Genomic DNA, 22764 nt, shown 5'->3' with positions numbered 1-22764 from the left:
GTGAACTAATCAGAAGACTTTATGGCCTACCACCTTCTGCTGGGATTACCTTACTGAAGGACCCCTTCATCTAACTACCTTTATCTGACACTTGATTTCAACCCGCAGAACTCCATATAATGCTGTGTTTTATAAAGAAAGCCTAGGTGTTAATTATTCTTACACCCTTTCAATCCCTTTTCCCCTTTGGGGGCCACCCTAAGTGCTAGGTAAATGTTTAATGAATAAATGCACCAAACTGCCACTACCACATACAATATGCCTGCAGGCAAACACCTGTAAGAGGGCTTTTATTCCCTGCATCACTGAAAATATTAAGTGGCAATAACTGTTTATTATTATTATTATACTTTAAGTTCTAGGATATATGTGCACAACGTGCAGGTTTGTTACATAGGTATACGTGTGCCATGCTGGTTTGCTGTACCCATCAACTCGTCATTTACATTAGGTATTTCTCCTAATGCTATCCCTCCCCCAGCGCCCCCAGCCCCCGACAGGCCCCGGTGTGTGATGTTCCCCGAAGTGGCAGTAACTCTTAAGCGTAACCGCAAACAAAAGTGAATTCACAAAGGCATAAGGCACAAGACACACACGGTAAGATTAGACAACTCTTTACCACATGGACAATAAATTACACAAACAATAAAGACAGATTCAGCGATGCACACTTAAGATGAAGAAATGGTGAAGAGGAACTTAAATACCAAAACAATTAAAATTATAATTTCCCCACGCACATTCTTATGTCACTTACACCTACCCAGGGGACAGCTCCCACATAAGAGAGGGCTGGGGGCTCCCAAGTGCGGAATCCTCAGCAGAAACCCCGCAGGGCCGTTGGCGCTCCGCCGCCTCGCCACGCCCCCGCACAAGCCGCTCACTCCTCCAACGCCCACCCCCCTGGGAAACCCCTGGGGGCCTCGGCTCCGACGCAGCGAGGGCAGAGCGCTTCGAAGAAAGACAGAGCAAGGGGGAGGCAAGTGGGCGGGGAACGAGCCTATCCCGACCCCGCAAGTCCACTCCTACAGAAGAGCGGCGACAAGCAATCCCGGGCTCAGAATGCCGCCCGCGAGGGTCCCGGGCCTGGGCCCCAAGGGCCAAGCAAGCCGACCCCCGCCCCCTCCTCAAGCCGTTAGCGCTGCGGCCCCACCCCTCGTGGCCGGCCGCGCCCCGCCCCGTTCGCCCCATGCCGCTACCCCAGCTGGTCGTGGCGCCGGGCACCTTCTAGCTGGAGTGGGCCCGGAGCTGCCGGCCGCGTCCGGAAGACCGAGGAACCGGGCTTCCATACCTGCACTTTCCTCCGCCCTGCTGTGTTCTGCCGGTGATGGGCCGCCATCTTGCATGTTGACACTCCGACGTCACTTCCGGAGGTGGCTCAGAGCGCGCGGATGTCCTGCCCCTTTCCCTTTGGCCAAGGGTTAGTGGCGGGGCTGAAGGTAAACAGGCTGTTGTGTTTCCTTGGTGTTGTTCGTTGTTGTGTGGCCGGTAGCCATGTGATGAGGTAGATGCAGCTAAAAACAAAACCATTGTGCAAGTATAATGCTGATGGGGAGAGAGCCACTTTTCAGGGCTGAGGGAGCAACACGAATTCACTTGTGTGGCCCTAGACCCTGGCTTGCGCTCTTTTCCGCGCCCTCCCCGAGAGGCCCAAGCAAAACGAAAGCACTGAAAGAATAAACAGTGCTAGACATGGCGCTGGACCATCTCCTGACCTTTCCTAGGCAGGCAGGAGAACCAAGTGAACCAAGTGATTTACTGTTAAGTACCTAAAAATGCGGAGAATTATATCGTGGCCTCAAAGGGGGAGAAATAGAAGTCCTTGCAAAGGAGGTGGCCTCCATCTTCAGGGGGAGCAAAGAATCCGTTTAAATTAAAAGGATAAAAAGTGGGGCCATAAAAAAGAACGAGATCATGTCCTTTGTAGGGATATGATGGAGCTGGAGGCCCTTATCCTTAAGCAAACTAACAAAGGAACAGAAAACGAAATACCGCACGTTCTCACTTATAAGTGGGAGCTAAATGATGAGAACACATGGACACAAAAGAGGGGGACAACACACCCTGGGGCCTTTCGGAGGGTGGAGGGTGGGAGGAGGGCGAGGATCAGGAAAAATAACTAATGGGTACTAGGCTTAATACCTGGGTGACAAAATAGCCTGTACAACAAACACCCGTGACACAAGTTTACCTATATGACAAACCTGCACTTGTACCCCTGAACTTAAAAGTTTAAAAAAAAAAAAAACAAGGCAAAAAGGTGTTATAGGAAGGCGAAAACGGTACACCAGCTAAAATTGTTCCCAGAGACAACTCAGTTCCAAACCCTGAACTGAAAACCCAGTTCTAGTTTAAATCATCTCTTATACTGCAACAGTTAGGTTTGACTTAAGGTGGTTTTCCTGACCACTAATTATAAGAGCTGAGGGTGATCAGACCCTCTCTAGTGAAAGTGAATCCTATAGAACTACACTGTGGGATATAGCATATGATGTTGTATCTGCTAGTCATTTGTGGCTCTTGAGCACTTGAAATATAGCTAGTTCCAGTTGAGATATGTAATTGTAAACTACCCCCAAATTTCAAAGACTAGTTTGAAGAAAAGAATGTAAAATATCTCATTAATAATTTTTTGTATTGATTTCATGTTGAAATGATGTTTGGGGGTATATTGGGCTAAATAAAATTTATTAATTTTGTCATGGATATTAGAATATTTAAAATTACATATGTGGTCACAAATTTCTGTTGCATAGTGCTAGTATATAAGTAATGCTTAGAAGAGTTGTCTTGACAAATACTTCTTCTTAAATTAATAAAGAAATGTGAATTAGAGGAGTAAAAATTGTGATGGCAGAAAGCTTCTTAAGCAAAACTGGGAGTGATAACTTATAGGTAAATTACTGCATCATTACAGGCTTATTCATTCACTGATTCATGTATTCATTCATTTAACAAAATATTATTTAGCACATCATATATGCCAGGCACTATATTAGGTGTTGGGGAATCAGTGGTGAGTGCACATAGTCATAGAACTTACAGTCCCAGGATGAGACAGGAATTAATACAGAGATAAGTACTCTGAAGAAAGATGATTGTAAGACAGGAAGTATCTTGAGTCAAGAGTTAACTAGGCAAGGAGAGGGAACAGTCTGAGCAAAGGTCTTGTAGCAGGAGAGAGCATGGAACATTACAGGAACTGAGTGTCAAGGCTTAGAGTACAGAGAAGTGAAAGGAGTATGCAGAGGCCATACCCAGCAGGATCTTTTAGACCAATGGGAAGCTGTTGAAATACAGCTAGGGAAATAATATGTCTGTATTTTAAAAATTGCTTAAGTGTCTATTGAGCACCTATGATGTGCAAAATACAATACAGGTATGTTGCTCTGGACAATATACTGGTACTTGCTAGAAATTGATATGTTGTAGTCCTGCTTTGGACCTGAAAAATATTGAAATAGTGAAGTTCTTTCAGTGGGCAGAATTTTCACCAGTATGTTTTGATGTTCAGTTTGGCTGAAAGGAGAAATGGTCAATTCAGGGTCAGAGAATAATTTTTTGGCCAGTTAGTGAAGGACATGGAAAGAGCAAGACTGGAGAACTAGTGACAAGGAAGACTCCAGAAGGGATATAGTGATGGACCTCTCAGAATAAATCTTAAGAATCATATGGATGAAATGAACTGCTTTGTGATGAAACTCAGCCTCACTGCCTGCTCAGTAGAATCATGAAATAAATGGCAATGGCAATGGCAATGGCAACAGGATTGGAGCTATGCATGGGATCACCAAGCCACCGCTGGGTATTCAGAAGCAGTGACCAATACCCCATGCTCTGGGAGGGTCAGCCAGTCACATGTAGGCAAGTCTATTCCATTGGTCATTGGCCCTCCCCATCATTGAGGGAGTTCTTATTTGTCCTCTCTAAAATATGTTTATTCTAGATTGAGATTTGCTTTCCCTGCTCACTGTACTTCCGCTGACACCACCATCTAGGGAATTACTCAGTGCTTTAGACACTATCATTTTCTCTAACACTATATTGCTTTTGACCAAGAAATTCACTCTGCAATGAAAGAAGTAATGCAATGGGCTATTGCCCATGGAATTTATTGGTCTAATTGTGTACTCAATCACTGAGAAGTATCTTGTCTTATTGAAGACATATTGAAGACTTAGCTATGGTGCCTTCTGGGAGATAACCCTTTTTGATACTGTCCTGTAGGATGCAGTATATGCTCTGAACTACTGTCCAATATTCAGCACTCTTTTTTCCTGTTCCTTTTATCTATTGCTGTTTAACCATCTGCAAAATGTAATGGTTTAAAACAATTACAACACTTACTTTACTTACAAATCTGTAATTTATGCAGAGCTTCGTGGGAACAGATTGTCTCTGTTCCACTATCCACTTCACATCAGCTGGGGCAGCTAAAAGATTGGGGCTGGAATCATCTGAAGACCCCTTCTCTCACATGTCTGGTGACTGATACTGGTGTTGGCCTAGTCCTTAGCCAAAGCTGTAGCTAGAACACCTTCTTATGATCTTTCCACAGCACTATTTGGTTTCTCACAATATGCTAACTGGGTTCCAAGGATGAGCATCCCGAAGAAGAAAAATCTGGTTGAAAGCTATAATGCTTTTTCTAAACTCACAGTGGAAGTCATGCAGTGTCACTTTAAGCCATAGTCAATTCATTAGAACTTAGTTACTAAGGCCATCAGTGTCTAAGGAGAGGGGATTAGATGACTCCTTTTTTTATGAAGTGTCAATAAATTTGTGGATGTATTTTTTAATTGACACATAATAATTGTACATATATATGGGGTACAGTGTGATATTTTGATACCTGTATACAATCTGTAATAATTGCTTTGGGAAAATTCAATATCCACTCTTTTAGCTATTTGAAAATATGGAATAAATTATTGTTAATCATAGTCATCCTACAGTGATATAGAACACCAAAAATTATTCCTTCTACCTAGCTGTAATTTTATATGTGTTAACCAACCTCTCTCTATATAATCCTCTCCTTTACCCTTCTCAGCCACTAGTTACCACTATTCTGTTCTCTACTTCTCTGAGATCAACTTATTTCTCTTTCACATATTGGTGAGAACATGCAGTATTTATCTTTCTGTGCCTGGCTCATTTCACTTAAGATAATGACCTCCAGTGCTATCCATGTTGCTGCAAATGACATAATTTTATTCTTTTTTATGATTGAATAGTATTTCATTGCATATATGTACCACATTTTCTTTATCCATTCTTCTTTTGATGGACACTTAGGTTAACTCCATATCTTGGCCACTGTGAATAGTGCTGCAGTAACTATGGGAGGACAGGTATCTCTTTGACATACTGATTTCCTGTTCTTTGGGTAGTAGTGGGATTGCTGGATCATATGGTAGTTGTAGTTTTAGTTTTTTGAGAAATCTACACACTGTTTTCCATAATGGTTGAACTAATTTACATTCCTATCAACAGTGTATGAATTCCCTTTTCTCTGCATCCTCACCCTCTGCATTTGTTTTTGTCTTTTTCGTATAGTGATTCTAACTGGAGTGAGATGATATCTCACTGTGGTTTTGATTTGTATTTCCCTGATGATTAGTGATGTTGAGCATTTTTTTCATGTATTTGTTGGCTATTTATATGTCTTCTTTTGAAAAATGTGTATTCAGATCATTTGCCCATTTAAAAATTATTTGGGTTTTTTTGCTATTGAGTTGTTTGAGTTTTTTATACTTCCTGGATATTAATTCCTTGTTGGATGAATACTTTGCAAATATTTTCTCTCATTCTGTAGGCTGTCTCATTCCTCTATTGATTGTTTCCTTTTCTGTGCAGAAGCTTTTTAGTTTGATGTAATCCAATTTGTCTATATTTGGTTTTGTTGCCTGTGCTTTTGAGGGCTTATCCATAAAATCTTTGCCCAGGCCAATGTCCTGAAGCATTTCTCCTGTATTATCTTTTAGTAGTTTCATAGTTTTGCGTTTTATATTTAGGTTTTTAATCCATTTCATGTTGATTTTTGTATAGGGTGAGACGTAGGGAGTCTAGTTTCTTTCCTTTTCATATAGGTGGTCAGTTTTCCCAGCACCATTTATTGAACAGGCTGTTCTTTTCCCAATATGTTATAGGGCCTTTGTTAAAAACCAGTTAATTGCCAGGCATGGGGGTACATGCCTGTAGTCCCAGCTACTTGGAAGGCTGATATATGAGGATTGCTTAAGCCCAGGAGTTTGAGGCCTGCAGTATACTACAATTGTGAATAGTCACTGCACTCCAGCCTGGGGAACATAGCAAGACCCAGTCTTAAAAAAAAAAAAAGCGGGGGGTGGGGGTGGGGGGATGGGGGTGGGGGTGGGGGGGTGGGGGGCTGTGTGCAATGGCTCACACCTATAATCCCAGCACTTTGGGAGGCTGAGGTGTGTGGATCGCTTGAGCCCAGGAATTCAAGACCAAACAGGGCAACATGGCAAAACCAGTCTTTATCAAAAAATACAAAAATTAACCGGGCATGGTGGTGCATGCCTGTAGTCCTAGCTACTCAAGAGGCTAAAGTGGGAGGATTGCTTGAGCCTAGGAGGTTGAGGCTGCAGTGAGCAGAGATCACATCATTGCACTTCAGTCTGGGTGACAGAGCAAGACCCTGTTTCAAAAAAACCATTAGTTGGCTATAAATACATGGATTTATTTCTGGGTTCTCTATTCTGTTCCATTGGTTGATGTGTCTTTTTTAATGCCAGTACTATGCTGTTTTGTTTAGTGTAGCTTTGTATGGTATATTTTGAGGTTAGTGTGATGCCTCCAATTTTGTTCTTTTTGCTCAGGATTGCTTTGGCTATTTGGGGTTGTTTGTAGTTCCATATGAATTTTAGGATTATTTTTTCTGTTTCTATGAAGAATGTCATTGGTATTTTGATAGGGACTGCATTTAATCTGTAGATCACTTTGGGTAGTTTGGTCATTTTAACAATATTAATTCAGTATATGAACATGGATGTCTTTCCATTTTTGTGTATGTCCTCTTCAATTTATTTCATCAGAGTTTTATAATTTCCTTCATTCCCTCCCTCCCTCCCTCCCTTCCTCCCTCCCTTCCTTCCTTCCTTGCTTCCGTCCTTTCTTTTTGAGACAGAGTCTCACTCTGTTGCCCAGGCTAGAGTGCAGTGGCCTGATCTCGGCTCACTGCAACCTCCACCTCCCAGATTCAAGTGATTCTCATGCCCCAGCTTCCTGAGTAGCTGAGATTACAGGCCCATGCCACCACGCCCAGCTAATTTTTGTATTTTTAGTACAGACAGGGTTTTGCCCTGTTGGCCAGGCTGATCTTGAACTCTTGGCCTCAAGTGTTCCTCCTGCTTAGGCCCCCCAAAGTGTTGGGATTACAGGAGTGAGACACTGTGCCTGGCCGCTACTGTTTTGTATATTGATTTTATATCCTACAACTTTATGAATTTCTTCATCAGTTCTGAGAATTTTTTGATGAAGTCTTTAAGTTTTCTATATATAAGATCATATCATCTGCAAACAGTGACAATTTGACACTTCCTTTCCAGCTTAGATGCCCTTTATTCTTTAATCTTGCCTAAATGCTCTAGCTAGCATTCTCCATACTATGTTGAATAAGAGTGGTGAAAGTGGGTATCTTTGTCTTGTTCCAGTTTTTAGAGGAAGAGTTTTCAATTTTCTCCTGTTTAAGATGATACTAGCTGTGGGTTTGTCATATATGGCCTTTATTGTGTTGAGGTATGTTCTTTTTATACTTACTTTGTTGAGAGTTTTTATCATGAAAGGATGTTGAATTTTATCGAATGCCTTTTCTGCATTGATTAAGATGATCGTTTGGTTTTTGTCCTTGATTCTGCTGATGTGATGTATCTTTTGTTTATTGATTTGCATATGTTGAATCATCCTTGCATCCCTGAAATAAATCTACTTGATCATCGTGTGTAATCCTTTTGATGTGTTGTTGGATCTGGTTTGCTAATATTTTGTTGAGAATTTTTATATCTGTGTTCATCAGGGATATTGACCTGTAGCTTTCTTTTTTTGTTGTGTTTTTGCCTGGTTTTGGCATTAGCGTAGTGTTGGGGTTGTAGAATGAGTTTGGAAGAATTCCCTCCCCTTCAATTTTTTGGAATAATTTGAGAGGAATTGGTGTTAGTTATTTAAATGCCTGGTGCAACTCAGCAGTGAAGCCATGGTCCTAGGCTTTTCTTTGTTGGGAGACTTTTTATTTCTCCCACAATCTCATTACTTGTTATTGATTTGTTCAGGTTTTCTATTTCTTCCCGATCCAATTTTGGTAGGTTGAGTGTGTCCAGGAATTCATTTCCTCTAGGCTTTTCATCTTGTTGGCATATAGTTGTTCATAATAGTCTCTAATGATCTTTTGTATTCCTGTGGTAACAGTTGTTTTTTTTCATTTCTGATTTTATTTATTTGGGTTGTTGCTCTCTTTTTTTAAAATTACTCTAGCTAGTGGTTTGTGGATATTATCTTTTCAAAAAACTTTTTGTTTTGTTGATTTGTATTTTTTGTCTCGATTTCATTATTTCTGCTCTAATCTTTATTATTTCTTTCCTTATGCTAATTTTGAGTTTCGTTGGTTCTTGTTTTTGTAGTTCCTTGACGTGCATCATTAGTTTGTTTATTTGTAATCTTTCTGCTTTTTTTGATGTAGGCATTTATTGTTATAAACATTCCTCTTAGTAATGCTTTTGATGTGTCCCATTGGTTTTGGTATGTTGTGTTTCTATTTTCATTTGTTTCAATTAATTTTTAAATGTCCTTCTTAATTTCTTCATTGACATATTTATCATTCAGGAGCCTGTTATTTAATTTATATGTATTTGCACAGTTTCCGAAGTTTCTGTTATTATTGATTTCTAGTTTTATTTCATTGTAGTCAGAAAAGATACTTGATATGGTTTTGATTTTAAAAAATGTGTTGAGACTTGTTTTGAGGGCTAACATATGGTCTATCTTGGAGGATGTTCTATAAGCTGATGAAAAGAATGTGTATTCTGCAGCTGTTAGAAAAAATGTTCTGTAAATGTCTGTTAGGTCCATTTGGTCTATATTGCCGTTTAAATCTGATGTTTCTTGGTTGATTTTCTGTCTACATTATCTGGTCAAAGGTTTTGAAATCCCCAACTTAATTGTATTGGAGTCTGTCTTCCCTTTAGATCTAATGATATTTGCTTTATATATCTGGGTGTATATATATTTAAAATTGTTACACCCTTTTACTGAATTGATCCCTTTATTATTATATAATGACATTCTTTTTCTCTTTTTACAGTTTTTGACTTAAAGTAAAAAACTCTTGCTTGTTTTTGGTTTCTGTTTGCATTTACATTTGGCATTTAAAAAATTATTTTTATCTTTAACTTTCGTGGGTACATAGTAGGTGTATTCATTTATGGGATATATGAGATCTTTTGGTACAGGCAGGCAATGCATGGTAATCACATCATGGAAAATTGGGTATCCATCTCCTCAAGCATTTATCCTTTTTTTTTTTGCATTTATCCTTTTTATTACAAGCAATGTAATTATACTTTTTAAATTATTTTTAAATGTACAATTAAAGTATTATTGACTGTAGTCCCCCTGATGTGCTATGAAATACTGTCTTATTTATTCTTTCTAATTTTTTTTGTACTCATCAGCCATCTCCACCTCCCCCCCACCCCACCCCCAACTACCCTTCCCAGTTTCTGGTAACCATTCTTCTATTCTCTGTATCCATGAGTTCAGTTGCTTTGATTTTTAGATCCCACAAATAAGTGGGAACATATGATGTTTGCTTTCTGTGCCTGGCTTATTTCGCTTAATATAATGACCTCCAGTTCCACCTATGTGGTTGCAAATGACAGGATTCTGGTTTGTTTTTTTTTTTTTTTGGCTGTATAGTACTTCATTGTGTATAAGTATCACATTTTCTTTATCCATTCATCTGTTGATGGACACTTAGGTTGGTTCCAAATCTTGGCTATTGTGAACAGCGCTGCAACAAACATGGGAGTGCAAATGTCTCTTTGATATACTGATTTCATTTCTTTTGGATGTATACCCAGCAATGGGATTGCTGGATTGTATGGTAGCCCTATTTTTAGTTTTTTGAGACTGCTAAATGATTCTTCATAATGGTTGTACAAATGTGCCTTCTTACCAACAGTATACGAGGGTTCTCCTTTCTCCACATCCTCGCCAACATTTGTTATTGTCTGACTTTTGGATAAAAGCCATTTTAACTGGGGTGAGATAATATCTCATTGTAGTTTTGATTTGCATTTCTCTGATAATTAATGATGTTGAGCACTTTTTCACATGCCTGTTTGCCATTTGTACGTCTTGTTTTGAGAAATGTCTAGTCAGATCTTTTGCTCATTTCTTTTTTCTTTTTCTTTTTTTTTTCTTTTTTTTTTTTTTGAGATGGAGTTTCGCTCTTGTTGCCCAGGCTAGAGTGCAATGGCATGATCTCGGCTCACCGCGAACTCTGCCTTCTGGGTTCAAGTGATTCTCCTGCCTCAGCCTCCCGAGTAGTTGGGATTACAGGTATGTGCCACCAAGCCTGAATAATTTTGTATTTTTAGTAGAGACAGGGTTTCTCCATGTTGGCCAGGCTGGTGTCGAACTCCTGACTTCAGGTGATCCTCCTGTCTCGGCCTCCCAAAGTGCTGGGATTACAGGCGTGAGCCACTGCCCCCGGACCTTTTGCTCATTTCTTGATCAGATTATTAGATTTTTTTTCCCTATAGAAGTGTTTAAGCTCCTTATATGCTCTGGTTATTAACTTCTTGTTAGGTGGATAGTTTGCTAATATTTTCTCCCATTCTGTGTGTTGTCTCTTCACCTTGATGATTTTTTCCTTTGCTGTGCGGAATCTTGATGTGATCCCATTTGTTCATTTTTGCTTTGGTTGCTTGTGCTTGTGAGGTATTACTCAAGAAATTTTTGCCCAGATTAATGTCCTGGAGTGTTTCCCCAATGTTTTCTTGTAGAAATTTCATTGGGATTTCTTTTTTATATTTTTTCACTTTCAGTCTATGTGTGTCTTTACAAGTGAAGTGAGTTTCTTATAGGCAGAATAGGCTCTTGGTTTGTTTGGGTTTTTTTGGAGATGGAGTCTTGCTCTGTCTCTCAGGCTGGAGTGCAGTGGCACAATCTTGGCTCACTGCAGCCTCTACCTGCTGGGTTCAAGCGATATTCCTGCCTTGGCCTCCTGAGTACCTGGGACTACAGGCGCCTACCACCACGCCCAGATAATTTTTATATTTTTGGTGGGGACAGGGTTTCACCATGTTGGCCAGGCTTGTCTCAAACTCCTGACTTTAAGTGATCCTCCTGCCTCAGCCTCCCAAAGTGCTGGGATTACAGGCATGAGCCACTGTGCCGGCCTGGGTCTTGTTTTTTTAATCCATTCAGCCAGTCTATATTGTTTAATTGGGAAATTTAATCCATTTACATTCAAGGTTATTATTGAAATATATTTTTTCTGTCATATTGTTAATTGTTTTCTAGTTGTTCTGAAATTCTTTGTTCTTTTCTTTCTCTAATTTATCTTTGCAGTGATAAAGTTTGATTTATTTTTCTTTCTCATTTGTGTATCTTTTCAATCAGTTAGTTTTGTACTTTTGTGTTTTCATGATGGTAGTTATCATCCTTTTGCTTCCAGATGTAGGACTCCCTTAAGTATTTCTTGTAAGGATGGTCTAGGGTGATGAATTTCCTCAGTTTTAGTTTGGGGAAAATTTTATTTCTTCCTCATTTCTGAAGGGCAGTTTTATTGGGTTTGATATTCTTGCTTGGCAGTTTTTTTCTTACAGCACTTTGAATATATCATCCCATTCTGTCCCGGCCTGTAAGGTTTCTGCTGAGAAAAATGCTGTTAGTCTAATGGGGATTTTCATATATGTGACTTGACATTTTTTTCTTGCTGTTTTAAAAATTCTCTCTTTGTCTTTGACTTTTGACAGTTTGATTATAATGTGCTTCAGAGAGGACTTTTTTGGGTTGACTATATTTGAAGATTTTTTAGCTTCCTGGATGTCAATGTCCATATGTCTCCAAAGTCTTAGAAGGGTTTCAGTGATTATTTCATCAAATAGGTTTTCTATTCCTTTTTCATCTCATTTCCTTCTTAAACATTCAGAATGTGAATATTTGTTTGCTTAATGGTGTCCTGTAAGTACTGTAGGCTTTCTTTATTCTTTTTGAATTCTTTTTTCTTTTTTTAGTCTGACTGGGTTATTTCAAAAGACCTGTCTCCAAGTTCAGAAATTATTTTCCTTTTGTTTTTCTTTTTTGAGACAGAGTCTTGCTCTTTCGCCCAGGCCGGAGTGCAGTGGCGCTATCTCAGCTCACTGCAAGCTTCTCCTCCCGGGTTCACACCATTCTCCTGCCTCAGCCTCCCGAGTAGCTGGGACTACAGGCACCCGCCACCATGCCCAGCTAATTTTTTTTTTTGTATTTTTAGTAGAGATGGGGTTTCACCGTGTTAGTCAGGATGGTCTCGATCTCCTGACCTCATGATCCGCCCACCTCGGCCTCCCAAAGTGCTGGGATTACAGGTGTGAGCCACCATGCCCGGCCTTCAGAAATTATTTTCTTCTTGATCTAGTCTGTTATTGAAGCTCTCTATTGTATTTTTTATTTCATTAGCAGAATCTTTTAGCTTCAAGATTTCTGTTTGGTTCTTTTAAAAAAATAATATATGTTTCTTTGTTGAATTTCTCATTCAGAGCATTAATGTTTTCCTGATTTCATTTATATGTCTGTATTTATCCTGTATCTTGCTGAGGTTCCTTAGGCTCATTAGTTTCAATTCCTTTTTAGGCATCTGATAGCTTTCATTTTGGGGAATGTGTTACTGGAGAATTATTGTGTTCCTTTGGCAGTGTCATGTTTCCTTGTTTTCTTATGTTTCTTGTGTTCCTATGTTGATTTCTGTGCATCTGGTAAAATAGTCACCTCTTCCAATTTCATGGAGTAGCTTTCATTGAGAAAGACTTTTTTCCTGTAGTTGTGACCTGTAGTGTTGATTGCATAAGGTGCTTTGGCTTTGGTTCTGAGTGGGTGCAGTAGTATAATCTCCACACTCGATCTGAGACAAAAGGCTGAGAAGCAATAACAGTTATGTAGTCTCTGTGTGATTTTTAACAGCATCAGCAGTATTTGAGTGCCACAGTGGCATAGACTGTTGACATTTATGGAGGCGATAGTGTAGTTTTGCTGGTGGTAAGTGTCCATTGGTGGCCAGTTCTTGGATTATGGGAGGGTGCTTGCCTGGAACAACAGCTTTACTGATTATAGGATGCCATTGCCAGCTGTGGTGGGCACCAGGTGGGCACCAGCCCTGAGGAACACAGCACGTGATGTCTCTACCTCTACAGGGGGTGGGGTTAGCAGAGGTGGTGTGTGCTAGGTAGACCAGTCCTCAGCCCTTGGTGGACATGTACACATGCTATATCTCCACCACTGGATGGGGCAGGGTTGCTGGCAGCAGTGGGTGCTAAGTGGGCAGGTCCTTGGTCCCTGGGAACTGTTTCAGGTACATGGTAGCTCTGCCACTGGAGGGGGCAGGGTCTCCAGTGGTGACAGCCTCTAGGTGGGCTGATCTTTGGTCTCTAGGGGTGCCCATGCATAAGGCAGCCTCATCACTGGAGGGGATAGGGTTGCTGGCAGCGGTGGGTACCAGGTGGCTGGCCATGCACATTGGCTTCCTCACTCCTGAGGGTGACCTCCTTACTGTGCTGGACTACCTGCTTCCTGGAGCACAGAGTGCTATGTGGGCTTTAGTGCTAGAGTCATGGCTCTACTGCTAGGTCTGGCTGGGATACTGGCACTCAGTCTTCTGTATGGGCATGGTGGAATGACCGCAGGGCCCCGGGGATATTGGAGACATAGGGGCCATTGGATCCTGGGGCAGGATGTACTTCAGCAGTGGCTTCTTTCCCAAAATGGTACCATGCCGTGACAGCTTAGGTCCCAGGGAGTCTGCAGGAGAGGGTTCATTGTGTGTTTGTGGATGTATTTTAAAACCATCACACTGCCATGGGCAAAATAAATAGATTCAGAAACAAAGGGATATTATACCTAATGACCCACTTAAAACAATTTTTTAGACTTCTATTCTCTGAAATTCTGGGCTTCGGTGGTTTTAGAGGTTTGTTTCTAAAGAAAGGAGTTCCTCCAGCAAGGGCTAAACAATGATTTCTTTGATTTGGAGCTGAGACTGCCATCTGACCATTTTCCATGTCATCTATCATTGGATAAGCAAGAGAAGAAGAAGGTGAAAGAGAGGAAGAAGGTTATGGTATTGATTGATGTTATTAAACTTATCATCAAGCAAAAAAAATAGTTCTGCTGGTATATCTTTAAACAGATAGATCTACCAAATGCTTGGATCCCTTAGAAATGAAGGTACTGGCTGAAAGTAAAAGGAACATGGAATCACTGGTAGAGAAAGGAAGTCATAAATGGAGGGAAGGCCTTATGATCAGGGGAAGAAATGAGAGTTGTCATCTTGTTTATGTATTTTTTAATGTTTCATGTATTCTTTTATGTGTTTTCACTTTTCTTTCTTTAGCCTTTATACTTCACTATTGTATGTAGGGTGTGATACTGTTGTAAACTTCATTATTTAGTCCATAAGTATCAGAATGTGGATACGAAATCAGTACAGAACTTGAAGAAGAATGGCCACCAACTAGACTTGGTGATGGATGGTTCTAGACTTGGAATTGGGTTGATGGATGTGGTAACTATGACACATTGGATTGACTTCCTTGGAGAGTGACAGTGTGAGTGCATCTTTGATTGTATAAAGGAAAATTGCAATATTTTAAGTGGCAACACTTTTTTGAAATGTAAACATTGGAAGCAATGGTTATATTGGTGTTGGGCAACCAAAGGGATGACTTTGTGTTTGACATTTTTGTGGTTTTATTTTCTGCTGTTTATCATCTGAGCCCTCTTTCTATGTGTGTGGAATTCCTCACCGTATGTGTCTTGGTTGTGGTGAGCAATACTCCCACTATAGAAAATGAGGATAGTTACTCACTTTTATAGTTAAAGTATGTTCATGTAACCTCAGCTTGACTAATCAGATAACATCTTGACTGCAACCTCATGAAACTCTGAGCTACAACCAACCACCTAAACTGCTCCTGAATTCCTGAACTACAGAAACTGTGTGAAACAATAAATGTTTATTATTGTTTTAAGTGGCTAAGTTGTGGGATAATTTGCATTGCAACAATAGATAACTAATACACCTTCTCTTCCTCATGGGGAGTGGAAATGTCACAGCGCCTTCACAACTCTCACAAAGATATTCTTACCATCACCCTCTTCAATCTACCATTTAATTCTTTGCCTTCTCTTACAAAATTGCTAGGAGGCTTGTCCTGGCAGAATTCCTTTAACAATCTTTTTAGCATTTTCTTTATGAAAAGATTGGTTTCTTTATTCAAAATGTAAGAAGCCTTGACACCTATTATATTGTTTTCAGCTTTTAAGACTTCTGCCAAAACTCCTACATAATATGAAAGGTTTAACATCCTTCTTTATTTTTGGCTCCCATTCTCATTTCTATCCCCCATTATAAGTACAGTCATTCCTCAATATCTATGGGGGATTTGTTCCAGGACCTCCTCTGATACCAAAATCCAAGTATACTCTAGTCTCTGATATAAAATGGGATAGTGTTTGCATATAACCTAAGCACATCCTCCTGTACAGTTTAATTTTTTTTATTTTTAATTTTATGGGTATATAGTAGATGTATATAAATTTATGAGGTACATGAGATACTTTGATAGAGGCATACAATGTGCAATAATCACATCAGGGTATATGGCGTATCTATTACCTGAAACATTCATATTTCTTTGCGTTACAAACATTCCAATTGTACTCCCTTAGTTATTCTAAAACATACAACAAATTATAAATGACTGTAGTCACCTTCTTGTGCTATCAAATACTAGGTTTTATTCATTCTATCTAACTATATTTTTGTACCCATTAATGATACCCACTTCCCTGACCCCCACCACTACCCTTCACAGCTTTTAGTAACCATCATTTTACTCTATCTCCATGAGTTCAATTGTTTTAATTTTTACTTCCCACAAATTAGTAATAACATGCAAAGTTTGTTTTTCTATGCCTGGCTTATTTCGCTTAACATAACGTCCTCCAGTTCCATCCACGTTGTTGCAAATGACACGATCTCATTCCTTTTTGTAGCTGAATAGTACTCTATCGTATACACGTGCCACATTTTCTTTATCCACTTGTCTGTTGATGAACACTTAGGTTGATTCCAAATCTTGGCTATTATGAGTAGAGCTGCAATAAACATGAGAGTGCAGATATCTCTTCAATATACTGATTTCCTTTCTTTTGGCTATATACCTAGCAGTGGGATTGCTGGATCGTATAGTAGTTCTATTTTCAGTTTCTTGAGGGAACTTCTATACTGTTCTCCAGAGTGGCTGTACTAATTTACATTCCCACTAACAGTATATGAGGGTTCCCTTTTCTCCACTAGCATTTGTTATTGCCTGTCTTTTGGATAAAAGCCATTTTAACTGGGGTGAGATAATATAGTTTTGATCTGCATTTCTTTGATGATCATTGATGTTGGGCACCTTTTCATTCATATGTCTTCTTTTGAGAAATATCTATTCAGATCTTTTGCCCATTTTTAATTGGATTATTAGATTTTTTCTTACAGAGTTGTTTGTGTTCCTTATATATTCTGGTTATTAACCACTTGTCAGATGGATAGTTTGCAAATATTTTTTCCCGTTCTATGTATTCTCTCTTCACTTCGTTGATTATTTCCTTTGCTGTGCAGAAGCTTTTTAGCTTGACGTGATCCCACTTATCCATTTTCTTTGATTGTCTGTGCTTTTGGGGTATTACTCAAGAAATCTGCTTGGCCAGGTGTGGTGGCTCTTGCCTGTAATCTCAGCACTTTAGGAGGCCAAGGCGGGCAGATCACTTGAGGCCAGGAGTTTGAGATCAGCCTGGCCAACATGGCAAAATCCCGTCTCTACTAAAAATACATAAATTAGCCAGATGTGGTGGGGCATGGCTATAATCCCAGCTACTTGGGAGGCCTGAGGCGTGAGAATCTCTTGAACCTGGGAGGCGGAGGTTGCAGTGAGCTGATATTGTGCCATTGCACTCCAGCCTGGGCTACGGAGTGATACTCTGTCTCTAAAAAAAAATAAAAAGAAATCTGCTGAGTGCAGAAAGCTGACGCAGGAGGATTGCTTAAGTACAGGAGTTCTGAGCTATAACGCACTATGCCAATCAAGTGTCTGCACTAAATTTGGCATCAATGTGGTGACCTCCCAGGAGCAGGGGACCAGACCACCTGGTTGCCTAAGGAGGATTGGACTAGCCCAAGTCAGAAATGTAGCAAGTCAAAACTTCAATGTTGCCGGGCACAGTGGCTCACGCCTGTAATCCCAGCACTTTGGGAGGCCAAGGCGGGTGGATCACAAGGTCAGGAGATTGAGACCATCCTGGCTAACATGGTGAAACCCTGTCTCTACTAAAAATACAAAAAATTAGCCAGGCGTGGTGGCGGGTGCCTGTAGTCCCAGCTACTCGGGAGGCTGAGGCAGGAGAATGGCATGAACCCGGGAGGCGGAGCTTGCAGTGAGCTGAGATTGTGCCACTGCACGCCAGCCTGGGCAACAGAGCGAGACTCCATCTAAAAAAAAAAACCTTCCATGTTGATCAGTACCAGGATCACACCTGTGAATAGCCACTGCACTTCAGCCAGAGCAACATAGGGAGATCCCATCTCTAAAAAAAGAAAAAAGAAAAAATTTTGCCCAGACTAATGTCCTGGAGAGTTTCCTCAATGTTTTCCTTCAGTTGTTTCATAGTTTGAGGTCTTAGATTTAAGTCTTTAATCCATTTTGATTTGATTTTTATATACGGCAAGAGATAGGGGCCTAGTTTCATTCTTTTGCATATGGATATCCAGTTTTCCCAGCACCATTTACTGAAGAGACTGTCCTTTCCCCAGTGTATGTACTTGGCACCTTTATCAAAAGTGAGTTCATTGTAGATGTATGGATTTATTTCTGGATTCTCTATTCTGTTCCCTTGGTCTGTGTGTCTGTTTTTGTGTCAGTACCATACTGTTTTTGTTACTATGGCTCTGTAATATAATTTGAAGTCAGGTAATGTGATTCCTTCAGTTTTGTTCTTTCTGCTTAGGATGGCTTTGGCTATTCTGGGCCTTTCATGGTTCCATATAAATTTTAGGATTTTTTTTTATTTCTGTGAAGAATGTTATTGTTATTTTCGTAGGGATTGCATTGAGTCTGTAGATTGCTTTTGGTGGTATGGACATTTTAACAATATTAATTCTTCCAATCCATGAACATGGTATATCTTTCTATTTTTTGTGTGTCTGCTTCAATTTCCTGTATCAACATTTTATAGTTTTCATTATAGAGATCTTTTACTTTTTTGATTAAGTTTGTTCTTGGTTTTTATTTGATTTGTTGTTATTGTAAATAGAATTACCTTCCTTCAGATTGTTCACTATTGACATACAGGAATGCTACTGATTTTTTATGTTGATTTTTATATCCTGCAACTCTACTGAATTTGTTTATCAGTTCTAATAGTTTTTTGATAGAGTCTTTAAGTTTTTCCCAATATAAGATCATATCTGCAAACAAAGATAATTTGACTTCTTTCTTTCCAATTTGTATGCCTTTTATTTATTTCTCTTACTGGGTTGCTCTAGCTAGGACACTGACTGCTATTAAAATGTTCAATAACAGTGATGAAAGTGGACATCTTTGTTGTGTTCCAGATCTTCGAAGAAAGACTTTCAGTTCATCTGCATTTAGTCTGATACTGACATAGGTCTGTTGTATATGGCTTTTACTGTGTTGAGATATGTTCCTTCTATGTCCAGTTCTTTGAGGATTTTTTTTTATCATGAAGGGATGTTGGATTTTATCAAATGCTTTCTCAGCATCAATTGAAATGATCATATGATTTTTGTCCTTTATTCTGTTAATATGTTGTATCACCTTAATTTGTATATGTTGAACCGTCCTTGCATCTCTGGGCTGAATTCCACTTGGTCGTAATGAATGATCTTTTTAATGTGCTGATGAATTCTATTTGCTGGTATTTTGTTGCCTCCTGTATAGTTTTTTTGTTTGTTTTGTTTTTTGTTTGTTTGTTTTGTTTTGTTTTGTTTTTGAGATGGAGTCTCACTCTGTCGTCCAGGCTGGAATGCAGTGGTGCGATCTCGGCTCACTGCAACCTCCGCCTCCTGGGTGCAAGCAATTCTCCTGCTTCAGCCTCCTGAGTAGCTGGGATTACAGATGCACACCACCATGCCTGCTAATTTTTGTATTTTTAGTAGAAATGGTGTTTCATTATGTTGGCCAGGCTGGTCTCGAACTCCTGACCTTGTGATCTGCCCACCTTGGCCTCCCAAAGTGCTGGGATTACAGGTGTGAGCCACCATGCCCATCCTATACTTTTAATTATCTCTAGATTACTCATACCCAATACAATGTAAATGCTATGTAAATAGTAGTTCTACTATATTGTTTAGGCAATAACAAGAAAAAACTCTTGAGTTTTTTTCAAATATTTTTTATTTGCAGTTGCTTGAATCCACAGATGTGGAACCCATGAATATTGAGGGCCAACTGTGCTGTGATGTGTTCATATAATCTCTCAGATTCCCTGTGAATGCCTAATGATAGCCATGTGCCATGACCTAAGGAATATTCTCAAGTCAATCTTACACACCTGAAGTTATTCACATGATATGGTTCAAGTCCTAGGTCAGCCTTTGCCCTTTGAGAATTCACATTATTTCTCCAAGCCCCCAAGGTCTTAACTAATCTGTAAAATAGTAATAACAATGCTTTTCTCACAAGGTACTTCTGAGGTATATTGTAGTTCTGTTCTCTTTGAGTCTCGAATCTTTGTTTTAAGCATTTTTGTGCAATAAAATGTAGATTGTACATGAGAAAAGTTTAACATCTGGAAAGAAACCTCACATGTCTAATAAACAAAAATGTAGTAAATATAAAAAGTAAATAAGAGTTTTAGAAGGCTTCTGCTTCCAAACAAACCAGACTTGCTATTGTTAAATCATCCTCTGAAGTTTGATCTTTCTTCTGCCAATTACTTGAGCAAGTTAATTAAGTTTTCTCTCTCTCTCTCTTTTTTTTTTTTCAAGATGCAACCTCCTTCTGTTACCCAGGCTGGAGTGCAGTGGCGCTATCTCAGCTCACTGCAACCTCCACCTCCCAGGTTCAAGCAATTCTCCTGCCTCAGCCTCCCCAGTAGCTGGGATTACGGGCGCCCGCCACCATAGCTTGGCTAATTTTTGTATTTTTAGTAGAGTCAGGGTTTCGCCATGTTGGCCAGGCTGGTCTCGAACTCCTGACCTCAAGTGATCTGCTCACCTCGGCCTCCCAAAGTGTTGGGATTGTAGGCATGAGCCACTGTGCCTGGCCAGTTTCTCTCATCTTCAATTTCTTTATCTGTAAAATGGTAATAAAAATGGTACCCATTTCATATGGGTCTTCTGAATTCAAATGAGATGATCTTAGCATAGCACTTAGTATGCAGGAAATAGTCAATATATTTTAGGTATTATTTTTAATAATCAGCTTGCCCAGGAAACATTGGCAAAGTGTTATAATTTCCTAGAGTCAACTGTCTCATAAGTTTTATGTAATACAGGCTCTATCACTTTTTTAAAATTTTCAAATCAGTTTGAAATTTTCTGTTTTTCTTGCCTCCTCTCTTGCTTTTACAACCTGGAAAAGGTCTTGTGAAATGATAAAGCTTGTTTTTTTTGTTGTTGTTGTTGTTTTCAGATTGTCCCAGTGCTTCGCATGTTTTTGGCTCCATGTTCAATCCATTTGCTGAACACAGTGAAAGTATCCAGTATGTCTTTCCACCGTACCCTAGAGTTGGCATCTTGTTTACCAGAGGAGAGCGGTGAGTGTTTTCATATTTTTTGTTTGTTCAAGAGGAATTAATATATTTTGAAAATATATTTTAAAATGCAACATAATTAGAGCCTTTATTTATAACCACCACTGTCTGTTAGTGATTAATATGTTAATTTGGATATTTTAAAGACAGATTTTTAAAAGAATAGAATAAGACTCATTTAAATAATGCAGAAATGCTAAATAAACTATTTTTTTGAGCAACTGAGTTTATTTTATTGCCCTGCTCCTGACACAGATATCAATCTGTTTTAAACACATCAGTTCTAGAAGTATATTTAGAAGTACAGGGGGAAATGAGCACATAAGAATCAGTCAGTATTCAGAGATTAATCCACTCCTTTTGTATAACCATTTTTGGGTTTTTTTTGTTTGTTTTTATGTTAGTAAAATGTACTTTTTCTAAGTTTTTCCTTCACTGTAAAATATATCTATCAGTTGGTTAAAGCAGGATGCAAATGTGGTGGGAATTCTGACTTAGCAGGGTTTGGCAAACTTTTTCTGTAAATAAAATAAACTTTTTAATGCAAGCCTATCACGGATATTAATCAGATTCACGGAGAAACTGAGAAGCCGCATAATTTCTTCATAGCCCTTTAATAGTCTTCTTTGAAGAAATAAGGGTGTTATGATATATAATAGACTAGAAGATCATAATTAAATAATTATGCAGAAGTAAAGCAAGATTATATAAGTATACATAGAGACTCAGAATGCTTAAAATGTTTAAGTTCAAAGTTGTGTACTATTTTTGTCCTGGCAGAAAGACCTCCATTTTATCTTTCTTTTTCTTTTTCCTTCCTTCTTTTTTTTTTTTTTTTTGTTTTTGTTTTTGTTTTTGTTTTTGTTTTGACAGAATCTCGCTCTGTCACCCAGGCTGGAGTGCACTGGTGCAATCTTGGCTCATTGCAACCTCCACCTCCCAGGTTCAAGCTATTCTCCTGCCTCAGCCTCCCAAGTAACTGGGATTATAGTCACATGCCACCACACCCAGCTAATTTTTGTATTTTTAGTAGAGATGGGGTTTCACCATGTTGGACAGGCTGGTCTCCAACTTCTGACCTCAAGTGATCCTCCTGCTTTGGCCCGCCAAAGTGTTGGGATTATAGGCCAGCGAGAGCCACTGTGCCTGGCCAAGACCTCGGTTTTAAATACAGTCTTTACAATATCATTTTGAAGTTGTAAGAAGTCATGGTGCTGAATGGTTCATTGTTCAACAGTTCACTTATTTCTGAACACACTGAGAAGAAAACATCCTTCAGTTATTTTATCTCCTTCTGTCTATATATTTTACATCCCAATATTAGAGACACATAAACCAGTCCATTTTCCATTTCAAAAATGCTTTGACCTCCATCTAGCTTTCCCACTGGAGGGCAGTAGAGAACCATCCAGGCCATCCTTGATTTGAACTAACTGGCGAATATGACAAGTCAGACTTCAAAATACTTAACACTTAATCCCTACTGATGAAAAGTCATAACCAAAGTATCTTTTCAGGAAACCTATTTTCTCCCATAGAAGTTCTATAATTGATCATGAAAAGACATTAAAAGAAATAAAGCAAAATGTGTTTGTAAAGTACTAAGTGGGCAAAATAAAAACAATATAAAAACCATGTCACAAATGTGCTTTGTGTGTGTGTGTGGTAGGATTTTTGTTAGGAGCTGAACTGGCTGAGGCTTCTTAACAATACTAGTCTAAA

At 39.3% G+C, this 22764-nt stretch overlaps 1 protein-coding gene and 1 long non-coding RNA gene across 5 annotated transcripts in view; one reads left to right on the top strand and one right to left on the bottom strand.

Moving 5' to 3' along the window:
• Positions 1–1393, bottom strand: part of WDR48 (WD repeat domain 48) — a 44435-nt gene extending 43042 nt beyond the window's left edge. For 2 of the 3 annotated variants that reach the window (XM_063602741.1, XM_055109689.1), the window contains exon 1: positions 1292–1389. In XM_063602741.1, the coding sequence (XP_063458811.1) occupies positions 1292–1339 (48 nt within the window). In that variant the 5' untranslated portion in view covers positions 1340–1389. Of the gene's footprint in view, positions 1–1291 lie in introns of all 3 variants that reach the window. The other variant, XM_003826083.6, reaches the window with a different exon arrangement.
• On the top strand, positions 1300–22764 carry LOC129397390 (uncharacterized). 2 transcript variants are annotated; one of them, XR_008624721.2, is made up of 4 exons: positions 1322–1439; positions 10459–10581; positions 20922–21045; positions 21916–22764. It is a non-coding gene; the product is annotated as an uncharacterized LOC129397390 (long non-coding RNA). The 2 variants fall into 2 exon arrangements; XR_008624722.2 differs by lacking the exon at positions 10459–10581 and having other exon boundaries at positions 1300–1439.

Source organism: Pan paniscus, chromosome 2, assembly GCF_029289425.2.
Source record: "Pan paniscus chromosome 2, NHGRI_mPanPan1-v2.0_pri, whole genome shotgun sequence".
NCBI lineage: Eukaryota > Metazoa > Chordata > Mammalia > Primates > Hominidae > Pan > Pan paniscus.
Note: the sequence above shows the minus strand (reverse complement) of the source record. Positions and strands in the feature narration are given on the sequence as shown.